General features: G+C 53.7%; 1 protein-coding gene across 1 annotated transcript in view; it reads left to right on the forward strand.

Moving 5' to 3' along the window:
• Positions 1–5,987: 5,987 nt before the first annotated feature.
• The window catches only part of MYT1 (myelin transcription factor 1), an 80,232-nt gene continuing 65,090 nt past the window's right edge, over positions 5,988–21,129 (forward strand). Inside the window, exons 1-4 of the mRNA XM_036900722.2 lie at positions 5,988–6,105; positions 7,519–7,655; positions 19,279–19,372; positions 19,915–20,926. Of these exons, the coding sequence (XP_036756617.2) occupies positions 20,902–20,926 (25 nt within the window). The 5' untranslated portion in view covers positions 5,988–6,105; positions 7,519–7,655; positions 19,279–19,372; positions 19,915–20,901. The remainder of the gene's footprint in view (positions 6,106–7,518; positions 7,656–19,278; positions 19,373–19,914; positions 20,927–21,129) is intronic.

Raw genomic sequence — 21,129 nt, forward strand, 5'->3', positions numbered from 1 at the left:
ACCTTCCTCCGGGCCTGCTGCCACCAGCTCACAAACCAGCAGTCCCTGCTCTGGCATCAGGCCAGCCAGAGGGAGGCCCTGCCTATGGCAGCTACACATGCAAAGCACAGAGGCCGCTCCCTGTGTGCTCGGCCCACTGATTCTGGCAGTGGAGGCAGGCGCTGCAGCCAGGAAGCAGGAAACAGCTCTTTCCTCCCACCAGGCACCAGCTCCGCTCCCCTGCGACCCCCGACATCACTCCAGGGGTTGAGCAGCTCCAGAGAGTAGAGCTTCTGGGCACTAGAGGGCACCACATACAAATATGAAATGTCAAAGGAACCTGGTTCAAATTAAATCCCACAAACACCAGAAAAAGGGGCAAGTGAAACTGAACTCACCAATCTTCCTGAAAGAGAGTTCAAAATAAAAATCATAAACATGCTCATGGAGGTACAGAAAAATATTCAAGAACTCAGGGATGAATTTAAGACAGAGATTCAATCATAAAGAAATTCCATATGTGAAATGAAACATACAATGCAGGAATTTAAAAGCAGATTAGATGTAGTTGAAGAGATGGGAAATGGAATAGAAATTAGAGAAGAGGAATACAAAGAAGCTGAGGCACAGAGAGAAAAAAGAATCTCTAAGAATGAAAGAATATTGAGAGAACTGTGTGACCAATCCAAGTGGAACAAAATTCACATTATAGGAACACCAGAAGAAGAAGAAGAGAGAGAGAAAGGGATACAAAGTGTCTTTGAGGAGTAATTGCTGAAAACTTCCCCAATCTGGGAAGGAGACAGTCTCTCAGGCCATGGAGTTGCACAGATCTCCCAACACAAGGGACCCAAGGAAGACAACACCAAGACATATAATAATTAAAGTGGCAAAGATCAAGGATAAGGACAGACTTTTAAAAGGAGCTGGAGAGAGAAAAAGATCACATACAAAGGAAAACCCATCAGGCTATCAACAGACTTCTCAACAAAAACCTTACACACCAGTAGAGAGTGGCATGATATATTCAATGCAATGAAACAGAAGGGCCTCAAACCAAGAATACTCTACCCAGAAAGATTATCATTTAAATTTGAAGGAGGGATCAAACAATTTTCAGATAAGCAAAAGCTGAGAGAATTTACCTCCCACAAACCACCTCTACAGTGTATTTGGGACTGCTGTAGATGGAAGTGCTCCTAAGGCTAAATAGCTGTCACTAGGGGAAAAATAACCACAGCAAAGAAAGTAGAACAATTAATTACTAAGCAGATGCAAAATCAAATCAACTACCCCCAAAGTCAGTCAAAGGATAGACAAAGAGTGCAGAATATGATACCTAATATATAAAGAATGGAGGAGGAAGAAAAAGGAGGAGGCAAAAAAAGAACCTTCAGGTTGTGTTTGTAATAGCATACTAAGTGAGTTAGATAGATAGTAAGGGAATTACTCTTGAACCTTTGGTAACCATGAATCTAAAGCCTGCAATGGCAGTAAGTACATACCTATCGATAATCACCCTAAATGTAAATGGTCTGAATGTACCAATCAAAATGCACAGAGTCACTGAATGGATAAAAAAACAAGACCCATCTATATGCTGCCTACAAGAGACTCACTTCAAAACCAAAGACATACACAGACTGAAAGTAAAGGGATGGAAAAGATATTTCATGCAACTAATAGGGAGAAAAAAGAAGGAGTTGTAGTAAGTACTTATATCAGACAAAATAGACTTCAAAACAAAGAAAGTCACAAGAGACAAAGAAGGACATTACATAATGATAAACGCACCCAATACAAGATCACCTACATATGTGAAATAAATACTAACATAATTAAAGGTGGAAATAGAATGCAATGCATTCATTTTAGGAGACTTCAACACACCACTCACTCCAAAGGACAGATCAAGCAGACAGAAAATAAATAAGGACACAGAGGCACAGAACAATGTATTAGAACAGATGGACCTAATGGACATCTACAGAACACTCCATCCAAAAGCAACAGGGTACAGATTCTTCTCAAGTGCACATGGAACATTTTCAAGAATAGATCATATACTAAGCCACAAAAAGAGCCTCAGTAAATTCAAGAAGATTGAAATTGTACTTACCAGCTTCTCAGACCACAAAGATATGAAACTAGAAATAAATTACACAAAGAAAACAAAAAAGCCCACAAACACATGGAAGCTTAATACATGCTCCTAAATAATCAATGGATCAATGACCAAATAAAAACAGAGATCAAGCAATATATGGAGACAAATGACAACAATAATTCAACACCACAAAATCTGTGGGACGCAGCAAAGGCCGTGCTAAGAGGGAAGTATATTGCAGTACAGGCCTACCTCAGGAAAGAAGAAAAATCCCATATTAACAGTCTAAACTCACAATTAATGAAACTAGAAAAAGAAGAACAAATGAGGCCCAAAGTCATTAGAAGGAGAGACATAATAAAGCTTAGAGCAGAAATAAATAAAATTGAGAAGAATAAAACAACAGAAAGAATCAATGAAAGCAGGAGCTGGTTCTTCGAGAATAAAATCAAAATAGATAAGCCCCTAGCCAGACTTATCAAGAAAAAAAGAGAGTCTACACACATAAACAGAATCAGAAATGAGAAAGGGAAAATCACCATGGACACCACAGAAATACAAAGACTTATTAGAGAATACTATGAAAAATTATATGCTAACAAACTGGATAACCTAGAAGAAATGGACAACTTTCCAGAAAAACAGAACCTTCCAAGGCTGACCCAGGAAGAAACAGAAAATTTGAACAGACCAATTACCAGCAACGAAAATGGTTTCACTGCTGAATTTTATCAAACATTTACTGGAGACCTAATACCCATCCTCCTTAAAGTTTTCCAAAAAGTAGAAGAAGAGGGAATACTCCCAAATTCATTATATGAAGCCATCATCACTCTAATGCCAAAACCAGGCAAAGACACCACAAAAAAAGAAAATTACAGACCAATATCCCTGATGAACATAGATGCAAAAATACTCAACAAAATATTAGGAAACTGAATTAAAAAATGCATCAAAAAGATCATCCATCATGATCAAGTAGGATTTATTCCAGGGATGCAAGGATGGTACAACATTCGAGAATCCATCAGCATCATCCACCACATCAACAAAAAAAAGAACAAAAACCACATGATTATCTCCACAGATGTTGAAAAAGCATTCGACAAAATTCAACATTATTTCATGATAACTCTCAACAAAATGGGTATAGAGGGCAAGTCTCTCAAGATAATAAAGGCCATAGATGACAAACCCACAGCCAACATTATACTGAACAGCGAGAAGATGAAAGCTTTTCCTCTAAGACTGGGAACAAAACAAGGATGCCCACTCTCCCCACTGTTATTCAGCATAGTACTGGAGGTCCTAGCCACAGCAATCAGACAACACAAAGAAATAAAAGGCATCCAGATTGGCAAGGAAGAAGCCAAACTGTCCCTGTTTGCAGATGACATGATATTACACATAAAAAACCGTAAAGAATCCACTCCAGAACTATTAGATCTAATATCTGAATTCAGCAAAGTTGTGGGATACAAAATTAATACACAGAAATCGGTTGCATTCCTATACACTAACGATGAACTAGCAGAAAGAGAAATCAGGAAAACAATTGCATTAAAAAGAATAAAATACCTGGGAATAAACCTAATGAAGGAAGTGAAAGACCTATACTCTGAAAACTACAAGACACTTATGAGAGAAATTAAATAAGACACCAATAAATGGAAACACATCCCGTGCTCATGATAGGAAGAACTGATATTGTCAAAATGGCCATCCTGCCTAAAGCAATCTACAGATTCAATGCAATCCCTATCAAAATACCTACAGCATTCTTCAATGAACTAGAGCAAATAGTTATAAAATTCATATGGAACCACAAAAGACCCCGAATAGCCAAAGCAATCCTGAGAATGAAGAACAAAGTGGGGGAAATTACGCTCCCTGACTCCAAGCTCTACTACAAAGCCACAGTAATCAAGACAATTTGGTACTGGCACAAGAACAGACCCACAGACCAATGGAACAGATTAGAGAGCCCTGATATAAACTCCACTATATATGTTCAATTAATATACAATAAAGGAGCCATGGACATACAATGGGGAAATGACAGTCTCTTCAACAGCTGGTATTAGCATAACTGGACAGCTACATGCAAGAGAATGAAACTGGATTATCGTCTAACCCCATACACAAAAATAAACTCAAAATGGATCAAAGACCTGAATGTAAGTCATGAAACCATAAAACTCTTAGAAGAAAACATAGGCAAAAATCTCTTGAATATAAACATAAGCATCTCCTCAGGCAAGGGAAACAAAATAAAAAATGAACAAATGGGACTACATCATGCTAACAGGCTTCTGTATAGCAAAGGACACCATCAGCAGAACAAAAAGGCATCCTACAGTATGGGAGAATATATTTGTAAATGACAGATCCAACAAGAGGTTAACATCCAAAATGTATAAAGAACTCACACGCCTCAACACCCAAAAAGAAAATAACCCTATTAAAAAATGGGTGGAGGATATGAACAGACACTTCTCCAAAAAAGAAATTCAGATGGCTGACAGGCACATGAGAGAATGCTCCACATTGCTAATCATCAGAGAAATGCAAATTAAAACCACAATGAGATATCACACCAGTTAGGATGGACAACATCCAAAAGACATACAACAGCAAATGTTGGTGAGGATATGAAGAAAGGGGACCCCTCCTACACTGCTGGTGGGAATGTAAATTAGTTCAACCATTGTGGAAAGCAGTATGGAGGTTCCTCAAAAAACTAAAAACAGAAATACCATTTGACCCAGGAATTCCACTCCTAGGAATTTACCCTAAGAATGCAGCAGCCCAGTTTGAAAGAGACATATGCACCCCTATGTTTATCGCAGCACTATTTACAATAGCGAAGATATGGAAGCAACCTAAGTGTCCATCAGTAGATGAATGGATAAAGAAGAGGTGGTACATATACACAATGGAATATTATTCAGCCATAAGAAGAAACAAATCCTATCATTTGCCACAACATGGATGGAGCTAGAGGGTATTATGCTCAGTGAAATAAGCCAGGAGAAAGACAAGTACCAAATGATTTCACTCATCTGTGGAGTATAAGAACAAAGCAAAAACTGAAGGAACAAAACAGCAACAGACTCACAGAACCCAGGAATGGACTAACAGTTACCAAAGGGAAAGGGACTGGGGAGAATGGGCGGGAAGGGAGGGATAAAGGGAATAAGGGGCATTATGATTAGCGCACATATGGTTGGGGGGTAACAGGGAAGGCAGTATAACACAGAGAAGACAAGTAGTGACTCGATAGCATCTTACTACGCTGATGGGCAGTGACTGTAATGAGGTATGGGGTGGAGACTTGGTGATGGGGGGAATCTAGTAACCACAATGTTGCTCATGTGATTGTATATTAATTATACCAAAATTAAAAAAAAAGATTAACAACAAAAAAAAAACATCTTGGCAAGGGGGAGCCTTGTAGGTAGGTGAAGGCGGTGACTGTGGGCAGGTCCAGGGCTAAGGCGGAAAGAGAGGCGCTCCAGCTGAATGTGAATGTTTGTGATACAACCAGCAAGGCCCACTCTCCAAAGTGCAGGGCACAAGCGTGCAGACCCACAAGAAAAACACAGCCGGACAGAAACAAAGGGCAACATGGTTGTGCAGAAACAGCTGGGGGGACATGGTTTCTGGGGACCCCTGCCTGGTGCTTCTTTCTCTCTCCAGACCAGGACGTAGGCCTGCAGGTGGTGGGCTGCATGTGAGAAGCAGGGAGCCCTGATTCTTGCAGTCCTTCCCAGAGTGGGTTTCCTCAGTGTGAAAGGGCATGGCAGGCATGCAGAGAATGTTCCAGGCCCAGAGGTCCTGAGGGAGCAGGACCCAGGAGAAGTCTCTCCCACCTTCCCAACCACTCTGAAGTTCTGGGAACTTGGGAGTGTGGTGCTTTACACTGCCCTCTACAGCCCAGAATTGTATGAAAAGACGAATCCTAGTCACCTGGGAAACACAAGAGTCTGGCAAAACTGAAAACTGATGCCCCGAGTCAGGTGAGCAGATGTGAAATGGTGAACTTCATGCTGTGGCAAGAGGGGGGCCAAATCAACTCTGATGCACCTTGTGGATAAAGGGAAGGTTCCTGTGCCCAGGATCCTTCCCTGGCCCTGGTTGGCTGGCCCACTGCACATGTGCGGGCAATGCGTTGTTACTGACTCTATATAAAGAGCTCCGCCCAGTACTCTGGGCAAAATGGTGGCACAGCTGCAAGGCTGCAGGAGAGCAGAGATGAGGACAGAGGCCCAGAGGATGGCTGTGTGGGCAGAGAGGCCCAGAGGCAGGGACCAGCTTGCTGCACGCAGACTCGCTCTGAGTGGACGGGATTCTGACTGGACAGAATCTAATAATGGACCTGCCACTGTGGAAATAAAGTCAGGTATAAACCCTTTCAACCCAGGAACGTTCTACTGTCATTTTTTTGGTCACATTGAATCCACAGTGAACTTGCCCAGGGCTGAAACCCATTGGTAAGACACACTTCAAAAATAACTTCTGTGTGATGAAAGCAAGTTGCAAAGGCTTTTGTTTTGCGTGATCGCAATAGTGTAATCTGCAAAGCATGTCATGCGTTGTTCTTGGGTGTGTGTGTAGACGAAAACTGCAGAGAAGTGACATGGACCGATTTCAGAGGCTCACTCTGGGGAGGATATGACAATGTAACATTGTCTATGTTTTTGAACATTTTAATGCTTAAAAAAAAAAAAGACTTTGGGGGATGGGATGAGGAGGCAGCATGCTGGAGACTGACCCCAGGAGGTGGAGGGAGTGGGCAGGTGGTGTGAGGCTGGGAGGAGCAGACTTTGAGGACTCCAGGCAGAGTTTTGTAGGAGGAAGAGCTGAGGAGAAGGGGGAGTCCAGCACAAAGGCATCTGGGAGGGCCAAGGGTGAGGCAGGAGCTTAGTTCTGGCCTCAGGGTGGGCTGGTGCCTCGTAGAATGACACTTCCAGGAACCTGGAGCTCAGGTGGGGACATGCACACGTGTCCTGCTACAGCATCTGGGCAGTAGGTGGCCCCGAGAGGGCTCGATGTCTAGGCCTCAGGGATCAGGCACTGGGTCAGGGTGGACTGGGCATAGAAATAAGGGATAGAGAGGGCAGGGGACCAGAGAACTGGCCCCTCCCAGCACCCAGCACCCTTAGTCATGCATCGTATGGTGTGCTGCACCAAGCAGACGCTGCTGGAGGCTGGTTCAGCCACGGAGAGCTGCTTCCTGCGGATCAACAAGTTTATAATAAACACAGTTAAATTTTTATTTATGGCACAGCTGCTAATTGCACCATAAACACTTTTCATCAGGCAGTTTCTGTTTACGCATTTGCCAATCAGCTCATTACCCAGCCACCTCCAGCAGCTGCCCTCACAGTCCCTAGAAGGTCTCACCTGCCTCTGTCCTGCCTTCATCACAGCCCCTCACTGTGCCGGGGCCTCCCACCCATCTCTCCACAAGACGGGGACATAATCTGAACCTTGGACTCCCTCCTTTCCTCAAGTGGCCATGGTCCTGGAGCCCCATCTTCTGGGAGGTGCATCCTGCAGTGTCCAGGTGGGTCTTGTGTCTGCTTATACCTTCTTCATTCCCGTAGCCGTGACCACCTCCTGTGTCAACATCCTTCCCCCCAGGCCAGCCCCTCAGGGGCTCTGTCCCTTCCCATGTCCCATCTGCAGGTTGGTCCCCATGTGGAGCTGAAGCGAGGTGGATCCCCGCCCAGCACTCAGACACTGACATGTGCCCCCCAACCCCCTGCCCCAGACAGCAGGCCCCTGGGCCTTGGTTCCTGAGATTCTCTGACAGAGACCGAGTAGTCTGCCTGGTGGCATTTCTGGAGTCCTCTCCCGGCCACCCTGGTGAAGAGAAACCGCCTGGCACTTCCTGTGGCAGAGCCTCTCCGCTGGGAGTCCAGCTGTGCCGCAAGGCGAAACCTGGGAGGGCGCATGTTTGTGTTGTAGCTGCTTGGGAGGAAAGGGGGAGAGACCATCTCCTGGTCACCAACCCCTTCATTTCTTAGATGAAATGGTGTCAGAGCCACTCAGGTTGGCTGATAGGAAAGGACACCAAGGTCCCTCCCCAACAGGGCTCACTCCAAGGGAAAGGGAAACACCAGGCTCGACACAAGGGCTGGTACACAGTGGGACGATGGGGGAGGCCCAGGCTTTGGATCTGTGCCATGCATAAGAGACCAGAGTCATGATCTCTGGCCCTACAGTGGCCTGTGAGGCTGGGGACAGCAGAGAGACCACAGGACAAGGAGTGCGAGGTTTGCCACAGGGCTGTGAGGGCCAGTATTCCACCTTGCATTGGGGGACCTGGCTTTTCCCTACTGAGGTCAGGTGCAGGACTGAGGAAGCCCCAGTGGTTCCAGGATGGGGTGGGTATCTGGGAGGAGGAGGTTCAAGCAGGAAACTAGGCTCTGTGCTGTCAGGGGGTTTGGAGACTTGCATACTGATTGGAGAAACCAAAACCCGTGCCCACACTTGTATCAAGCTAGGCACGGGTCGTTCATACGTGCTCCCCTTCTCAAATGTCTCCTGGCCCCTTCTCTTGGGGACCAGGAGACGATCCAGCCCAGGCCTGCTTTTTGGGTCTCCTGGTTGGGGAACAGATTTGTCATAATAGCACTGAATTGTGGCGGGGGGGACAGGACCCCTTGTACTCAGCCCTGGACTTGGTCTGGTGGAGGCTGATGTTTGCTGAGTGTGTCACTGGGCCAGCAGCTTGGGCTGTGTGCCGCCCAGGGCCGGGTGGGGGCCTTGGAGCTGCTTGTGGACTCCGCGTGTGTAAGGAGACTATGGGCCTGTCCTGTCCGCATGCAGCTGCTGCCTGGATCCCGTCCTGGGTGGGACACTCCCTGGGTTTGAGTCTGGCCCCTTCTCCCAGTGCCCACTAGCCCCAAATCTAAATCTGGCAGGGGCTTGGGTGGGGCCTGGGACCAGGAGACAAAGAACCTCCCTGGCGGAGGCCATGGGCAGCTGGGGGATCTTCAGCTTGGGCTGGGGGATGGGCTGCTGACTTCTCCTTCCTTCATCCCCGCCCAGACTCTATTTTCAATCAGTTCAATTACTACAACTTTAAAGCAATTAGGGAGAATTAGCGGGCAGGCTGCTGCAGGGGAGGCGCCCCCACCCTCGTTTTTCCCACAGCCTGGCAGCTGCTGCAGACACCCGGACTCGCCTGTCTTACTTCTCCTAGAGATGCAACCTCACCTTCTCTTAGGGTCTGCTGAGGGGAGGCGGCCAGGGGAGAGACCCAGAAACATGGGCCCAGAGACTGGGGTGAAGAGAGACTGGTAGGGGGCACAAGGAGATGGAAAGTGCCTCCCTGAGACCCCAGGCCTGTGTTCACCTGCAGAGGGGACAGGCAAGGACACCAGTTAGATGCTCAGTCCCCAAACCAGGGTGCCTGGTGCAAATTCCGGATCCTGGCACTGATCCTGCTCCCTCCCACTCTCTCCTCCTCTGTCACTGACCTCCCTGACCTCCCTGAGGGAGGAGGCGGATTAAGTCCTCGGGATGCAGAAGGCACTGGGTGAGTCTGTGACATTCCGCTCAGGACAGCTGCCCTCCCCCTGTGGCCTCTGTAGGGAGGGAAGGAGTCTGCTCAGTTCTCTGGGGAGGGGGAAGCACGCCAGCCTCTGGAGGCCCCTGGCCTGGCACCCCTGCACCCCTTTGTGTAGCAGGGCTGCTGCAGCTCAGAAGGAAGACTGTGTGGGGCTCTGCCCCTGTGTCTGCCCTCAGAGGGGTGGGTGCCCAGCCGTGTGCACCTGCAAAGGCCCTGGAGCCAGCCCCAGAGCTGCCCAGAGGAGGTGACCCTCTGTGCTGCAGACCCCTGGCCGAAGGCCTGGGCCCTTAGTCCGTGCAAGTGGATGGGGGTGCAGGGCAGGTGCAGGGCCTGACCTTGCAGACAGAACCCTTTGTGTTGGGACCCACCCATCCCTCCCAAGGCTTCTGGTCCCGCCCCTCCCCACTCCCCCAGCCTCTCAAAGAAGGCCTGTTCTGGAAGCCTCCTCTGGGAGACCCCCCCCCCAGCAGTGCAGCCCCCCTGAGGTGTGGGTGTCCGCAGGCTGGCGTCTCTCGTGTGTCTGCACCCATCTGGTGGAGCAGGCCCTGAGCTGGGGTTGCATGAGACATCCTCTTCCAAGGAGGTGGACGGTGGATGAACACAGTTACCTGTGCAGCTCTGTTTGTGATGGGGGCTTCCGGAGAAAGGGGCCAGGCTGGACTCCAGGGACACCCTGACCTAGTCTGGAAACTTCCCAGAGAGGGCTTAGCAGGATGATCTGGGAGAAGGACCTGGGCAGGGCAAGTCCTGGGAGGTGGCAGGGAGAGTGCGGCTGAGCTCAGGGGAGAGGGGCCGGGCTGAGGCCTGAGTGGGATCCTGCAGGCAGGTGGACAACCTGTGTCTTTATCCTGAAGTGATGGGACCTGATGAGGGGGCACAGGACAGGGTGGCTTCTGTTAGGTGGGTACAGGGAGGTGCTGGGCATGGACAGGGGAGGGGCAGGCCCCGCCTGTTCTCCAGCCAAGGAAAGGGTATGCCTGACTCAGCAGGGACCCCCTGACCCATGCCCTCACACGTCACAGGGGGCAAGCCAGGAAGGTCAGTATGGCTTCCAGTGGGCAGTTGCAATGGTCTGGGGTGGACTCTGGGGCTGTCCCCTCCTCTCTGGCAGGCAACGAAGGGAACCAGTCTGCCCCCGCTTATTAGACTGACAGCCACAACCAGCTGCCCTTGTCCTCTCTGGCTGTCCGTGCTTTCCCTGCAGGTCCCATCATGTCTGGTCTGAGCACATATGGGTGTCTGTGCCCTGTGTCCCCACTGCTGCCACTGTGCAGGTGAGTGCGCTGGCGCTGGGGTAGTGGCCTACCAAGGAAGGGCTGCTGAGGGGTACCAGGCAGGGGGTTACAGACTTGCAGATCTCACAACCCAGTCAAGTTCCCCTAGAGACAGTGGGACCACCCACAGTTGCTGGGACCCACAAACTCCTGTCACTGTCAGTACAAAGCAGAGGGCTTGATGCCCCTGCCTGAAAGGGCGTCCTTCAAATCCAGGGTAGCTCTTCATGGTGGACACATTTTGCGTCATTGAAGCTTCTATTTGACCTTGTGTGCTAGTTCCTGGGGTGGGGGCCTCTTGGGGAGAGGGGCTGCTTCCTGCCCTCCCACCCCCAGCTCCCCTGTGGCTTCTGCATAAACACAGGGTGAGACCAGAGGAAGGTGGAGGGATGCTTAAGGGCCAGACGTTTTCTCCCTGGTGCTTGCTGTTCCTATTATGAGTTTTCACTTCCTGATGAACCATCTCCAGCATCGTGGCCCCACACTGCAGGGTAAGTGTGCAAGAGGCGAGGAGGTTAAGACACTTTGGACCACCACCTGTGGAAGGCAGAGTAGCTGCAGGCAGCCTGTGGCTGTGGCTTGTGAGTTCACCTCTGGCTCAGGTTTGAGGGAGAGACCCAGCAGGTAGGGTCAGGTACTCATGCCAGGCCAGGCAGGGCATTGGGCAGCATCCTGAGCACAGCAGACTAAATGCCTGCCTGACATGGTTCCCAGCCCCGTGGCAGAGGCACAAATAGCTGGGAGGTTTAGCCAGCCAAGGGGTCCAGGCAGGCCTCTGGAGGAAGGACACATAAGCCAAGACCATGCAATGCAGCCGGTTCCTCAGTAGTGGGCAGGCCGGGAGTGTCCATGTTGTGGCCTGCACCTGCAAAGGGCTGTGGCAGCGGGAGACCCAAGAAGCCTTGGTCTGGGTGATGCACGTGGCCCCCCGGGAGGAAGGCTTTGTAGGCTCAGGAGGAGGACGTAAGGGCAACGCGGTAGGCCCTGGTTTGAGAAGGAGGAGGACCCCAGTGGGGCTGACTCGGGATGCGGGACCTCGGTCTGTGTCCATTTGTGCGCCTGCTGGGTAACAGCTGCTGGGGGGTTGATTCACATGGTTTCCTCCTGCGGGTGAGAGGCTAGACCTGTGGCTCTTGTGCTTTTGTCTCTCTCCTTTGTGGGGCAGAGTGCACTTAACAGACACATGCACATGTACGATGTGCACACACATGCTCACACATAGATATGCATATGTGCAAACACACAGGTGTGTGTGTACAGATACACAGACATGCATGAACAGATGTGGACCCATAGATTCACAGCAGACAAGCACGCACACAAGCATTAATGTGCATGTACACTTGTACAAGACATGCACACAGGCATGTAGCCACAGAGGTACACACATGTGCACACATAGCATGCACACAAATGACTCCTCAGTACAGTGTGGCTTCTGCTGCCTGCTGCCATCTCTCCCCATCCGAGCACAGGGGCAGGGTGCAATCTCTGAGGGTAGAAGGCCTGGTGTTCGAATTCTGCCTCTCTCCTCTGGGCCACAGCTTTCTGATCTGTTGACAAGGGATCCCGGAGTCTCACAGGTTGCTGGAGGGAGTCAGTGCCCTACTATGGGTGAGGGGCTGGGTGCTAGGAGCTGATATCAAGGATGGTATTTATTCTTGCAAGACCAGGGTGTGCCACCCTGATGTCTGCTCTGGAAACCCAGGATTCAGGGGGTGGGATGGCTCTGTTTGTGGACATGGTGGGGGCACATGGGCTGGCAGGTGTCCCCTCGCTCAGCAGCTGGCAGTACTGGGCTCAGCCTCCCCTAGTACTAGTACTAGGAGAGTACTAGTACCCCTAGTACTCTCCTGCTGCTTTCCCTAAAGCCAGGGCCCTCATAGCCCACCCCACTAAACCCCACATAGTCCAGAAGACTTTTGGGAGAACTCCTGGTCAAAGGCCAAGTAACTAGGTAGAGGACAGTTATGGTTAGGTTCTCAGTGTGCTGAGAATTTCTACCTTTGAACCCTGATTCAAGGACAAAGTGTGCTTACCCAGAGGTCTGGAGGGAGTTGGATGGGCTCTGGGAGCCTACCCACTGAGCCCCTGAGACGGCTGATGCCCTACGGGGCAGCTCTGTCCCCTTGACTGTGCAGGGTGGTCAGCACAAGTCCACTGTGGGCGATTTAGTGCAACCCCTCCCTCAGCTGAAGGCTGCCGCAGCAAGCCATGGTGTGGACAAGTGGGGCAGTGACCACAACCTGGCCCGCCTTTGCTGTCCCCTGCTGCCGGGCTTGGAATGGGCAGGACCGGCCATGTGGCGGCAGGACTCCCAGGGCAGCGTTCCTGCTTCTGACCCCAGGAGCACAGGTCTCCCTCTTTTCTGCCACTTGAGGCATGTGCTTGCCTGTGGAGATGTGGTGACCCTCAGGGGCCACTGGGGGCAGGCTGTGGGGGCTGCCTGGCTGTTCTGGCATGGCTTCCTCACCCTCCTCTTGTCTCCATGAGGGGATCACGGCTGGTTTCGAGGCCCACAGTGGTTTCTGGGGGAGGGGAGCGTGCCCCAGAGACTGGCATGCCTGTCCGAGGTCAGGGGACTGTGCAGACAAGAGAGTGGTGTTCGGGGAGTGGCTGGACAGGTGTCAGGCCTCTCAGGGAGGGCAGGGGACCTAAGGAGCCAGCTTGGGGAGGAGAGAGTGTCAGCGCAGAGGCTGCAGGGTGGGGGCTCAAGGGGGAAGAGCCACAGAGCTGCACATCAGGGCCCGGCTGTGGGAGGAGGAAGGGCCCGGGTCTCCATGGGCAGCCGTAGGAGGTACCAAGATCACAATGCCCCCCTGTGGGCAGGAGGTGGCCTCCCATGGACCGTCGGGGTTTGTTCTGCCCTCTGTGATGGCAAGTGCCGGGGACAACACTGGCTAGAACTGGTCTTGCTGGGGAGTCCACGGGGACCCCCAGGGAGAAGACTGGCGTGGCTGCTGGGGTGGTGGGCCCAGCAGGCTGCGAGATTCTGGTGCAGGCCAGGCAGAGGAATCAGCTTTGGAGGTGAGCCAAGAAGATGTGGCAGCTCCTCTCTGGTGAGGCAGGTCTGAGCTTTGCTCCTAGGGTGCCCCTGGGCCCCTTGGTCCACAGGATGTGGGCTGGCTGCCAGGAGTTTCCCACCTACCATGGCTCCAGGATGAAGCTGGCAGCAATTATGACTCAAAGCACCAATCCCAGACCAGTCCTCCATTTGCATCTGCCTTTGGGGTCTCATGGGGAGGAACCAGCTTTTGGAAACATCTATGGTGAATGTTCAGCTGCAGAGAGACATGGTGGGAGTTTTCAGGTTGCTTTGCTATTTTGGAGTCTAAAGCTGTGTCTGGAATCTTCTTTGTTTTAGAGGCAAGTGGCAGGATATGCCCCATGTTTCTGGGTTCCCTGCAGAGTCAGGGTTGTTTGGGGTGGCCCGAGACAAGCTGTGAGGGTGCAGGGTGGTGTGTGGGGGGTCTCGAACCCTTGTGCCTACAGCTGAGTCTCACACACTCGGGACCTGTCCCCAGGCTCTCTGTGGTGTCCGTCTGGTCCTCACCTCCCGGGCCCTGTGTGCAGAGTCCCGGCCCTCCCCGCCCCCTGCACAGCACGCACATGGACCGTCTGTCCAGTGCTCTTGGGTGTGCTCTTTGTGTTTTTGCAGGACATTGGTGTGGTTTTCAAGTTTCCAAGTCCATCTGGCTGATGCAGGATGGGTTCCAGTGCCGTAGCTCCCTTGTGCCCAGATTCCCTGGTGCTCAGAGAAGCCCTTCAGCCTTTCTGAGACCGTAAAACAGTAGAATCAGTCCCACCTGAAGTGCGGGGATGATTCCCTGAGGTGACTGTAAGTGGGAGCCTGCAGGGGTTTGGTCAGTGGTTACCACTCTTGCCATTATCTTCACTATTGTTTTATGCAAACTCAAACTGGTCCCGCACAGTGTCCCAAGGAAACTTAGCAGCAGTGTAAATGGATGGGTCCACTGCAGGTGGCACTCTGTGCCCTGTTTCTCAGCCATGGGCTCCAGGCTGCCCCTTCCACCTTGATCCTACTTCTCCCTTCCAGGATAGGGCCTGTGGTCACTCTGAAAACACTGCTGTTACCTTAAGGTCACTGGGGCTCCCCAAGGGTGCCCTCCTCTCTGGCATCCTGCCATCTGTTCCTCTCAGCCCTCCTTCCCTGCCAACCCCGTGCCCTCTGTGGGATTTGCATACAGGTGCCCCGGGGGCAGCTGAAGGGTCGGGGGTGGGGCCAGCAGCCCATGCTGGGAGGGCCAACAGCACAGGAGCACAGGTGGTGGGACAATGGCCCTGCGGAAAGTGGTTTTTATTCTTCCGCCACTTCCTCAGAGCTGTGTCTTTGCTCCTATGCCAGTGGGGCGGGGAGGGGGGCCTCTGGTGTTTGGGGCCTGTTGGGGAGCCCTCACTCTGACACTAGCTCCCCTGGAGCTGGTCCCATTTAGTCACTGTCTGAGCCTCAGCCCCTTGTCTATGTATAATTGGGGTGATGGGGGCATAGGGGGAAGCCTGCAAGGGTTGTGTAAAGAGGAGCTAAGGCCCTGTGCCTGCTGGGACAGACCGGGGTGGGGGTGTCCCTGCCATTGGCCCAGGCTGTACTTTCTCAAAGGCCCCCCAGGAAGACTTTCAATGCTCACTCCAATGGGGGGGGTCAGCTAGGCAGGCCTGACTGCAGACCCTGTAGGTGGGTGCCTGCAGGGCTGTGAGTTCCAAGGGCATTGTGGATTATTATCCTGGTGACCCCCAGTGAGAACCGTCCCTTGTGGCCACACCTCCCAGGCACTGATCCGATGCATCCATCCCCACCTGCCCTCTCCCACTCTCCCTCCCACTGCCCCATCTATACCCCATCCATCCTCATGGACGGCAGGCTGGACGTGGAGACTCAGGGCTATTGATGGGCTCACTGTAGCCTCAGCCACAGGCTCAGGGCTCTGGTGTGCATGCGTGCATGAGTGTGTGTGTGTGGTGGGAGCACTACACCGGGTTCAGTAGGTTCCACACTGCTCTAACCCGTGAAGGCGGGCGTCCAGGGGAAGGTGCAGCCTGGGGCCCTGGGCAGTCCCAGGCCAAGCAGGAGGCCCTGTGGCCAGTGTTCTCTGGTTGTCCTCATGGGCATGTCCTTCAGGCACCTGCCTAGGCTCCCCAGCCCTCCCCTTTGCCTCCATCCTCCTTGCCCTGCTCATGGTCCCACCAGATGGTTGCTGCCCGTCCCAGGGCTGGGCCTAGGGGAGGTGGGTGAAGCTTGGGCACCGTCTTCCCTTTGAAGCTGAGGCTGAGACCTTCCTCACGCAGAGGCTGCGCGACCTGCATGGAGAGCCCTTCCCAGTGAGCTCCTGCTGACCAAGGCACCACAGAGACCTCTCTTTGTGGTGCAGAAGGCCCAGACATAGCCCCGGCCTCGAGCTGTGTCTGCGGGTGGGGACAGCACTGCTGCCCTCTGCAAGGGCTCGCTGTGCTTGCAAGGGCACAGTGCCTGGCGCCTACAGGACATGTCCCCTTCCTCCTTCTCAGAGGCTGGGCCTGCGGGTTGAGTGACTGGTTGGGACATTCTGTGTGGTCCCCTTGGAGAGGTGAGCATGTTTGTCGGGAGGACAGGGGTCTGTTCCCCACTACCAGCTCTGTGGAGGGCTCAGCTGCCCTTAACCTTCCTGGGCTCCACATCCACAGCTGAGATAGGAGGACCTTCGTCACCTAAGGGCACTGAGTGTGAGACTGGGACCAACTAGGGTCTGTTCCTTTGCTCTTCAGGAACCAGCTGCTGTCACACCCAGTGTGTGGGGTTGACCCAGGCTGGCTTTCTGCCTCTGGTGCTGGTGTGGCTGGGACCCCTAGGATAGTGTGTTTAAAAACCCAGTTCAGGCATCTCAGGACTGAGTTGTCCCAACATGGCCAGACTGTTGCTGTCTTCAGTCCTCAGCGTGTGGCCAGCCAGTGTCCACTGGCTCCACCAAACTCCACTCTTGGTGCGGTGGGAGCTGGACATTTAGGCAAGGGTGCATGCCCCCTGGGCTCTGCGGGAGGGCTCCCGTCCCATGAGACCATCTTGCATCTGTGAGCCATGCTCTTGGGCCACTAATAAGCTGACGCCACCAGCCTGGCCTGCCATGGCAACGGCCCACAGCCCCACTCTGAGGCCAGGCTCCCGGGCGGCTTTATCTCTGAGGCCATCTGTTCTGGGAGCAGAATTCCAAAGCCACTTAAACAGAGCCTGGAGCAGGGCAAGGTGCTGAACCTGCTGCCGCCCTAGGAGTGTGCACACACACATGCACACACGGACGATGCATGGACCCTGTGGGGTGCATGGAAATGAAATCAGGGGAGGCTTCCTCACAGCGCTGCCTTTTCCCTGTGGACAGACACCCATCCCAGAGCCTTGGTGGCCAGCCTGTCTGCCCCTCACCTCTGCCTTTCTCTCCTGTGTCCCACACCCTTGTCTGTGTCTGTTTCTGTGTCTGGTCTCTGGACCCCAGCCTTGGCCCCCTGCCGCTGCCATGCTGTTGGCTGTTCTCCCTTGGCTCCTGCCAGGCCTGCTGCTCTCTTTCTCTTGCCTCCTCTGTCCTGGAGAGGCCTTGCCTTCCGGAGGCTTATGGTCTCTGCTCATCATCGTGGGCGTGCCTAGAGCAGTGAGGCAGGGCCAGCCGCTCACCGCTCAGGTCTGGACCCCCTGCCTTCCCTTATTTCACCCAAGATTGCCAGGCAAGGAGAGGAGTGCTACCAGACTCTGTTCTCAGCTTCCTGGGCCCCAGCCTGGCACAGTGCACACAGAGTAAGGGGAGGCCTCCTTGGAGTCCCTCTGGCCCTCCCTGAGGTCTGACCTGGAGTCCTGTGCTGTGGCCCATTGTGGCCTCCGCTTCTCTGGGCAGTGTCCCCCGATGCCTAGCTGCCCCTGGGCCATTGCTGAATCTGCTGTGAGCTGCCTGAAGACCCCAGGGCCACCAGGCTCAGACCACCACCAGAGCCTGAGGGCCTGGTGAGCTGGGTCTTCCAGAATGATCTGCTGAGTCCTGGCTGGTGGTCACTCAGCCATGTCCCTTTGCCCTAACCCCCTTCTGCCTCTGAGCTGCAGGTGGGCCTGCTCATGGCTTGAGCCTTCACTTCTGGCTCCCTCCAGCCTTCAGAAGGGGTGGGTGTCTAGACTGTGCTCTGAGAGGCCTTAGGCAGGTCCCAGGTCATGGCAGAAAGGGAAGGGGAGCAGAGGGGCAGACCTGTGGGGCTTCTTGGGTGCACATGTCGTGAGGGCTCTACTAAAGCCAGCCTGAATGGTCAATGGCCACAGTACTGAGCTGTCCCCCCAACCCCCCGCACCAGGCACTGGGCCCTAGAGCCCATGACAGGCCCCCAGGACAGACCCTGCTGTGGCCCTTACTTCAAAGGCACGCTGCTAAGTATGCGGCCTGCTGAGTCTCTGCTGAGAACAGGTGATGTCCTGAGGGCTTCCCTCAGGTGGGGGTGGCTGAGCTCAGTGCTGCCCAGCTTCTGGTCAAGGGGAAGGAGGTGCCTTGGCTGCAGAGCACCTGAGAGGCCGGGGCAATAGCTGCCCTTGACAGTCAAGCTGCATTCTGCAGACAGGGAGCTCTCTCAGGGGCGTGACGGCCAGAGGTAACTGCTCCTCACACTGTAAAGGGCCCACAGGTCACTTGGGGTCACCTGGTCAGAACATGGACTCTGACTTGGCTGGCCCATGTGGACCTGGGGCTCCTGTGCCGGTCCCTCAGCACACTGTGAGCAGGGTGGGGTGGCATGTGGAGGAGCCCGGAGGTCCCCCGTGCAGCTCCTCAGGGCTTCAGAGGATACATCTGTTTTGTCCCACTGGATTCCGAATTTGTCCAAGGGGCTTTGTCATGTGATGGACTATGAGGCGGTTTGGTTTTATCAAAGGAGAAAGCGCAGGCCTTCCTAGAATCCCCCACTGTTTCTTTAAATAATCAGTTGTAGTCAACTCCATCCAAAGAACACGTTTCCCCAAAGTCAGGGAGTCCTACTCGGGCGGGGCAGGAGGGGACTGCCACCTGCCGGCCCCCGGTGTCTGTGGTGCTTGGAGGGAGGCTTTGGCTTCCTGGGTTCCCCAATTTGGGAGGCAGGGGTGTGGTGGGGGGCCCGCCAGAGTGACTCCTCACCACCAACTGGAGTGGGAAACTGAGTCATGGGAAGGCTGTGTGAACACGTCTGTCACTGCAGAGGAGGGACCTCCCAGCCCATGCCAGCAGCGTGTATAGTCACCTTCCCTGACCCCACCCCTTCCCTGCCCCTCTCACCTGCACCAGCTCTCGTCTGCCTTTTCACTGTGCTGCCCTCTAACCAGACGACTCCCTTTTTATTTCCAGCCTGATCTTGGTCCTGAGCCTCAGACTGAAACCCATATCCCGGAGCAGAGCTGTCAGTCCCCAGGGACCTGCTCTCGCCCTGGACCCCAGCTCAGTGAGTGGCACAGCCCCCTCAGTGGCTCAGGTCAGCCCTGGAGTTCCACATGGCTCTTGCCTTCCCTCTAGCCCTACCTAGACCCTCAGCAGCCCCACCTACCCCCAGTGTGCCCAGCCTGGCCAGGCTTCCCCATGGACAAGCTGCTGCCCTTGTCCTGCTGGCTGCCCAGCCGCCTTCACTGGAGGTCCCCCTGGAGCGCTGGAGACATCCAGTGGTTTGTTGGTGGTCACAGAGCTGTAAGGGGACAGGGGCGGCCTGGGATCTGCCTCATTCTGGCTCTGGGACAGGGACACCTGACTGCAAAACCCATTCCCCTGGCTTGCAAGGCAGCAGATAGCCTGGGAGTGCTGGGTACTCGCTACAGGCTTCGCCTACTGGTGGGTCTGTGAGGACAGGGACTAGTAGTTCCTTTTCTCCATCCCAACATCTCGAGGGCCAGCGTTGAGGACATCTGCTCTGGAGGAATGTGCGAGGGGGCGCTTAGGACTGGTCTGCCCCTCCCACCTCCCATGGGTCCATCCTGGGCTCCTTCATGGCAGGAGAGAGCCTTGCCCAGCCCTGCCTCCCAGGCCTCCAACAGAACCAGCGGATGCAGGATTCCTGCCATGCACCTTACCTGCAGCAGGCCGCACACAGGCTTCCACCTGTCAGGGGCAGGCGCCTGAACAGGGGCAGGCAAGTATTCAGAGCTAAGGGTGGTTGGAGACCATGCAGGAGGTGACCCCTGAGTTGCCTCAGGGGTGAATGGGAGCTTCTCAGTGTCAGGGGAAGCCAGGTGGAGGGCACAGCCAGGCCTGAAGCTGGGACTGTCCAGCCAGGTCTGGTGATGGCCACACTCTTTGCTCTAAAGTACTCCGGTGGGCAGTGAAGGGTCGTAGGACAGGGTGAGGCAGGAGAAATCATTCCAGAAAGGCCCCTGCTGCCTCCCCCTACCACTGGTTGAGACTGATTTGCAGACCAGAGTTCCTCCCTCTCCCCGTGCCCCTGTGAGTCCGCCCCACTAGCCGCCATCCCTAAGGGAGCGGGCTCCCCACCGCAGCCCAGGGGCCACAGGGGCCTTAGCCGCTCAGCAGCCCATGATTGCGCTGCAGGGGAGGCCAAGATTCCCCAGACCTGAGGCTGCCCCACCCCATCCTGACTGGTCGGCCACCAGGTTTCCGGCCTGACACGGTCTGGGGTGAAGCAGGGAGGGAGGGAAAGTGGGAGGCGGAACGAGCAGGGGAAGATGGGGGGAGGGGGAGGGGCAGCATCTCGGAGCAGGCGCCTCCCCTCCCTCGCTGGTTCATCCTGGTGTGAGGGGCTGTGTGTTTGCTTCCCCCCACCTGCAGGCGGGGCCCATTGTGTGGGGAAGGGAGCCTCATTGGCAGGGCATCAGTGTGTGATCATCTGCTCCCTGGCCCTGATTGGCTGGATGAGAGGCCCCCCCACCCAGGACCCGGGACACAGAAGTTTGTGCAGCAACTTTTTCCAGCGTGAAGTGATCGTGTGTCCAGGCTTCAGAGTGGAATTGTGCCTGCCCAGCAAAGATGACTCTCTGTGGGACCTTCCTGGGTGCGTACCTCCCCCCCATCTCCACACACCCCTCCCCAGGCCTGTTCACATGTTTCTGCCAATATGCCGAAGGGACTAATTAGCTGTGTGTCCCATCAGTGCTCTGTGCTCTTTCCTGGGCAGCCAAGGAGGTGACAGACAGGCTCCCTCCTGAGTGAGGCCAGGGCCCTCAGCCCGATGCCTCCCCTTCCAGCTGGTCGAGT

The sequence above is a fragment of the Manis pentadactyla genome, chromosome 5 (genome assembly GCF_030020395.1).
Source record: "Manis pentadactyla isolate mManPen7 chromosome 5, mManPen7.hap1, whole genome shotgun sequence".
Taxonomy (NCBI): domain Eukaryota; kingdom Metazoa; phylum Chordata; class Mammalia; order Pholidota; family Manidae; genus Manis; species Manis pentadactyla.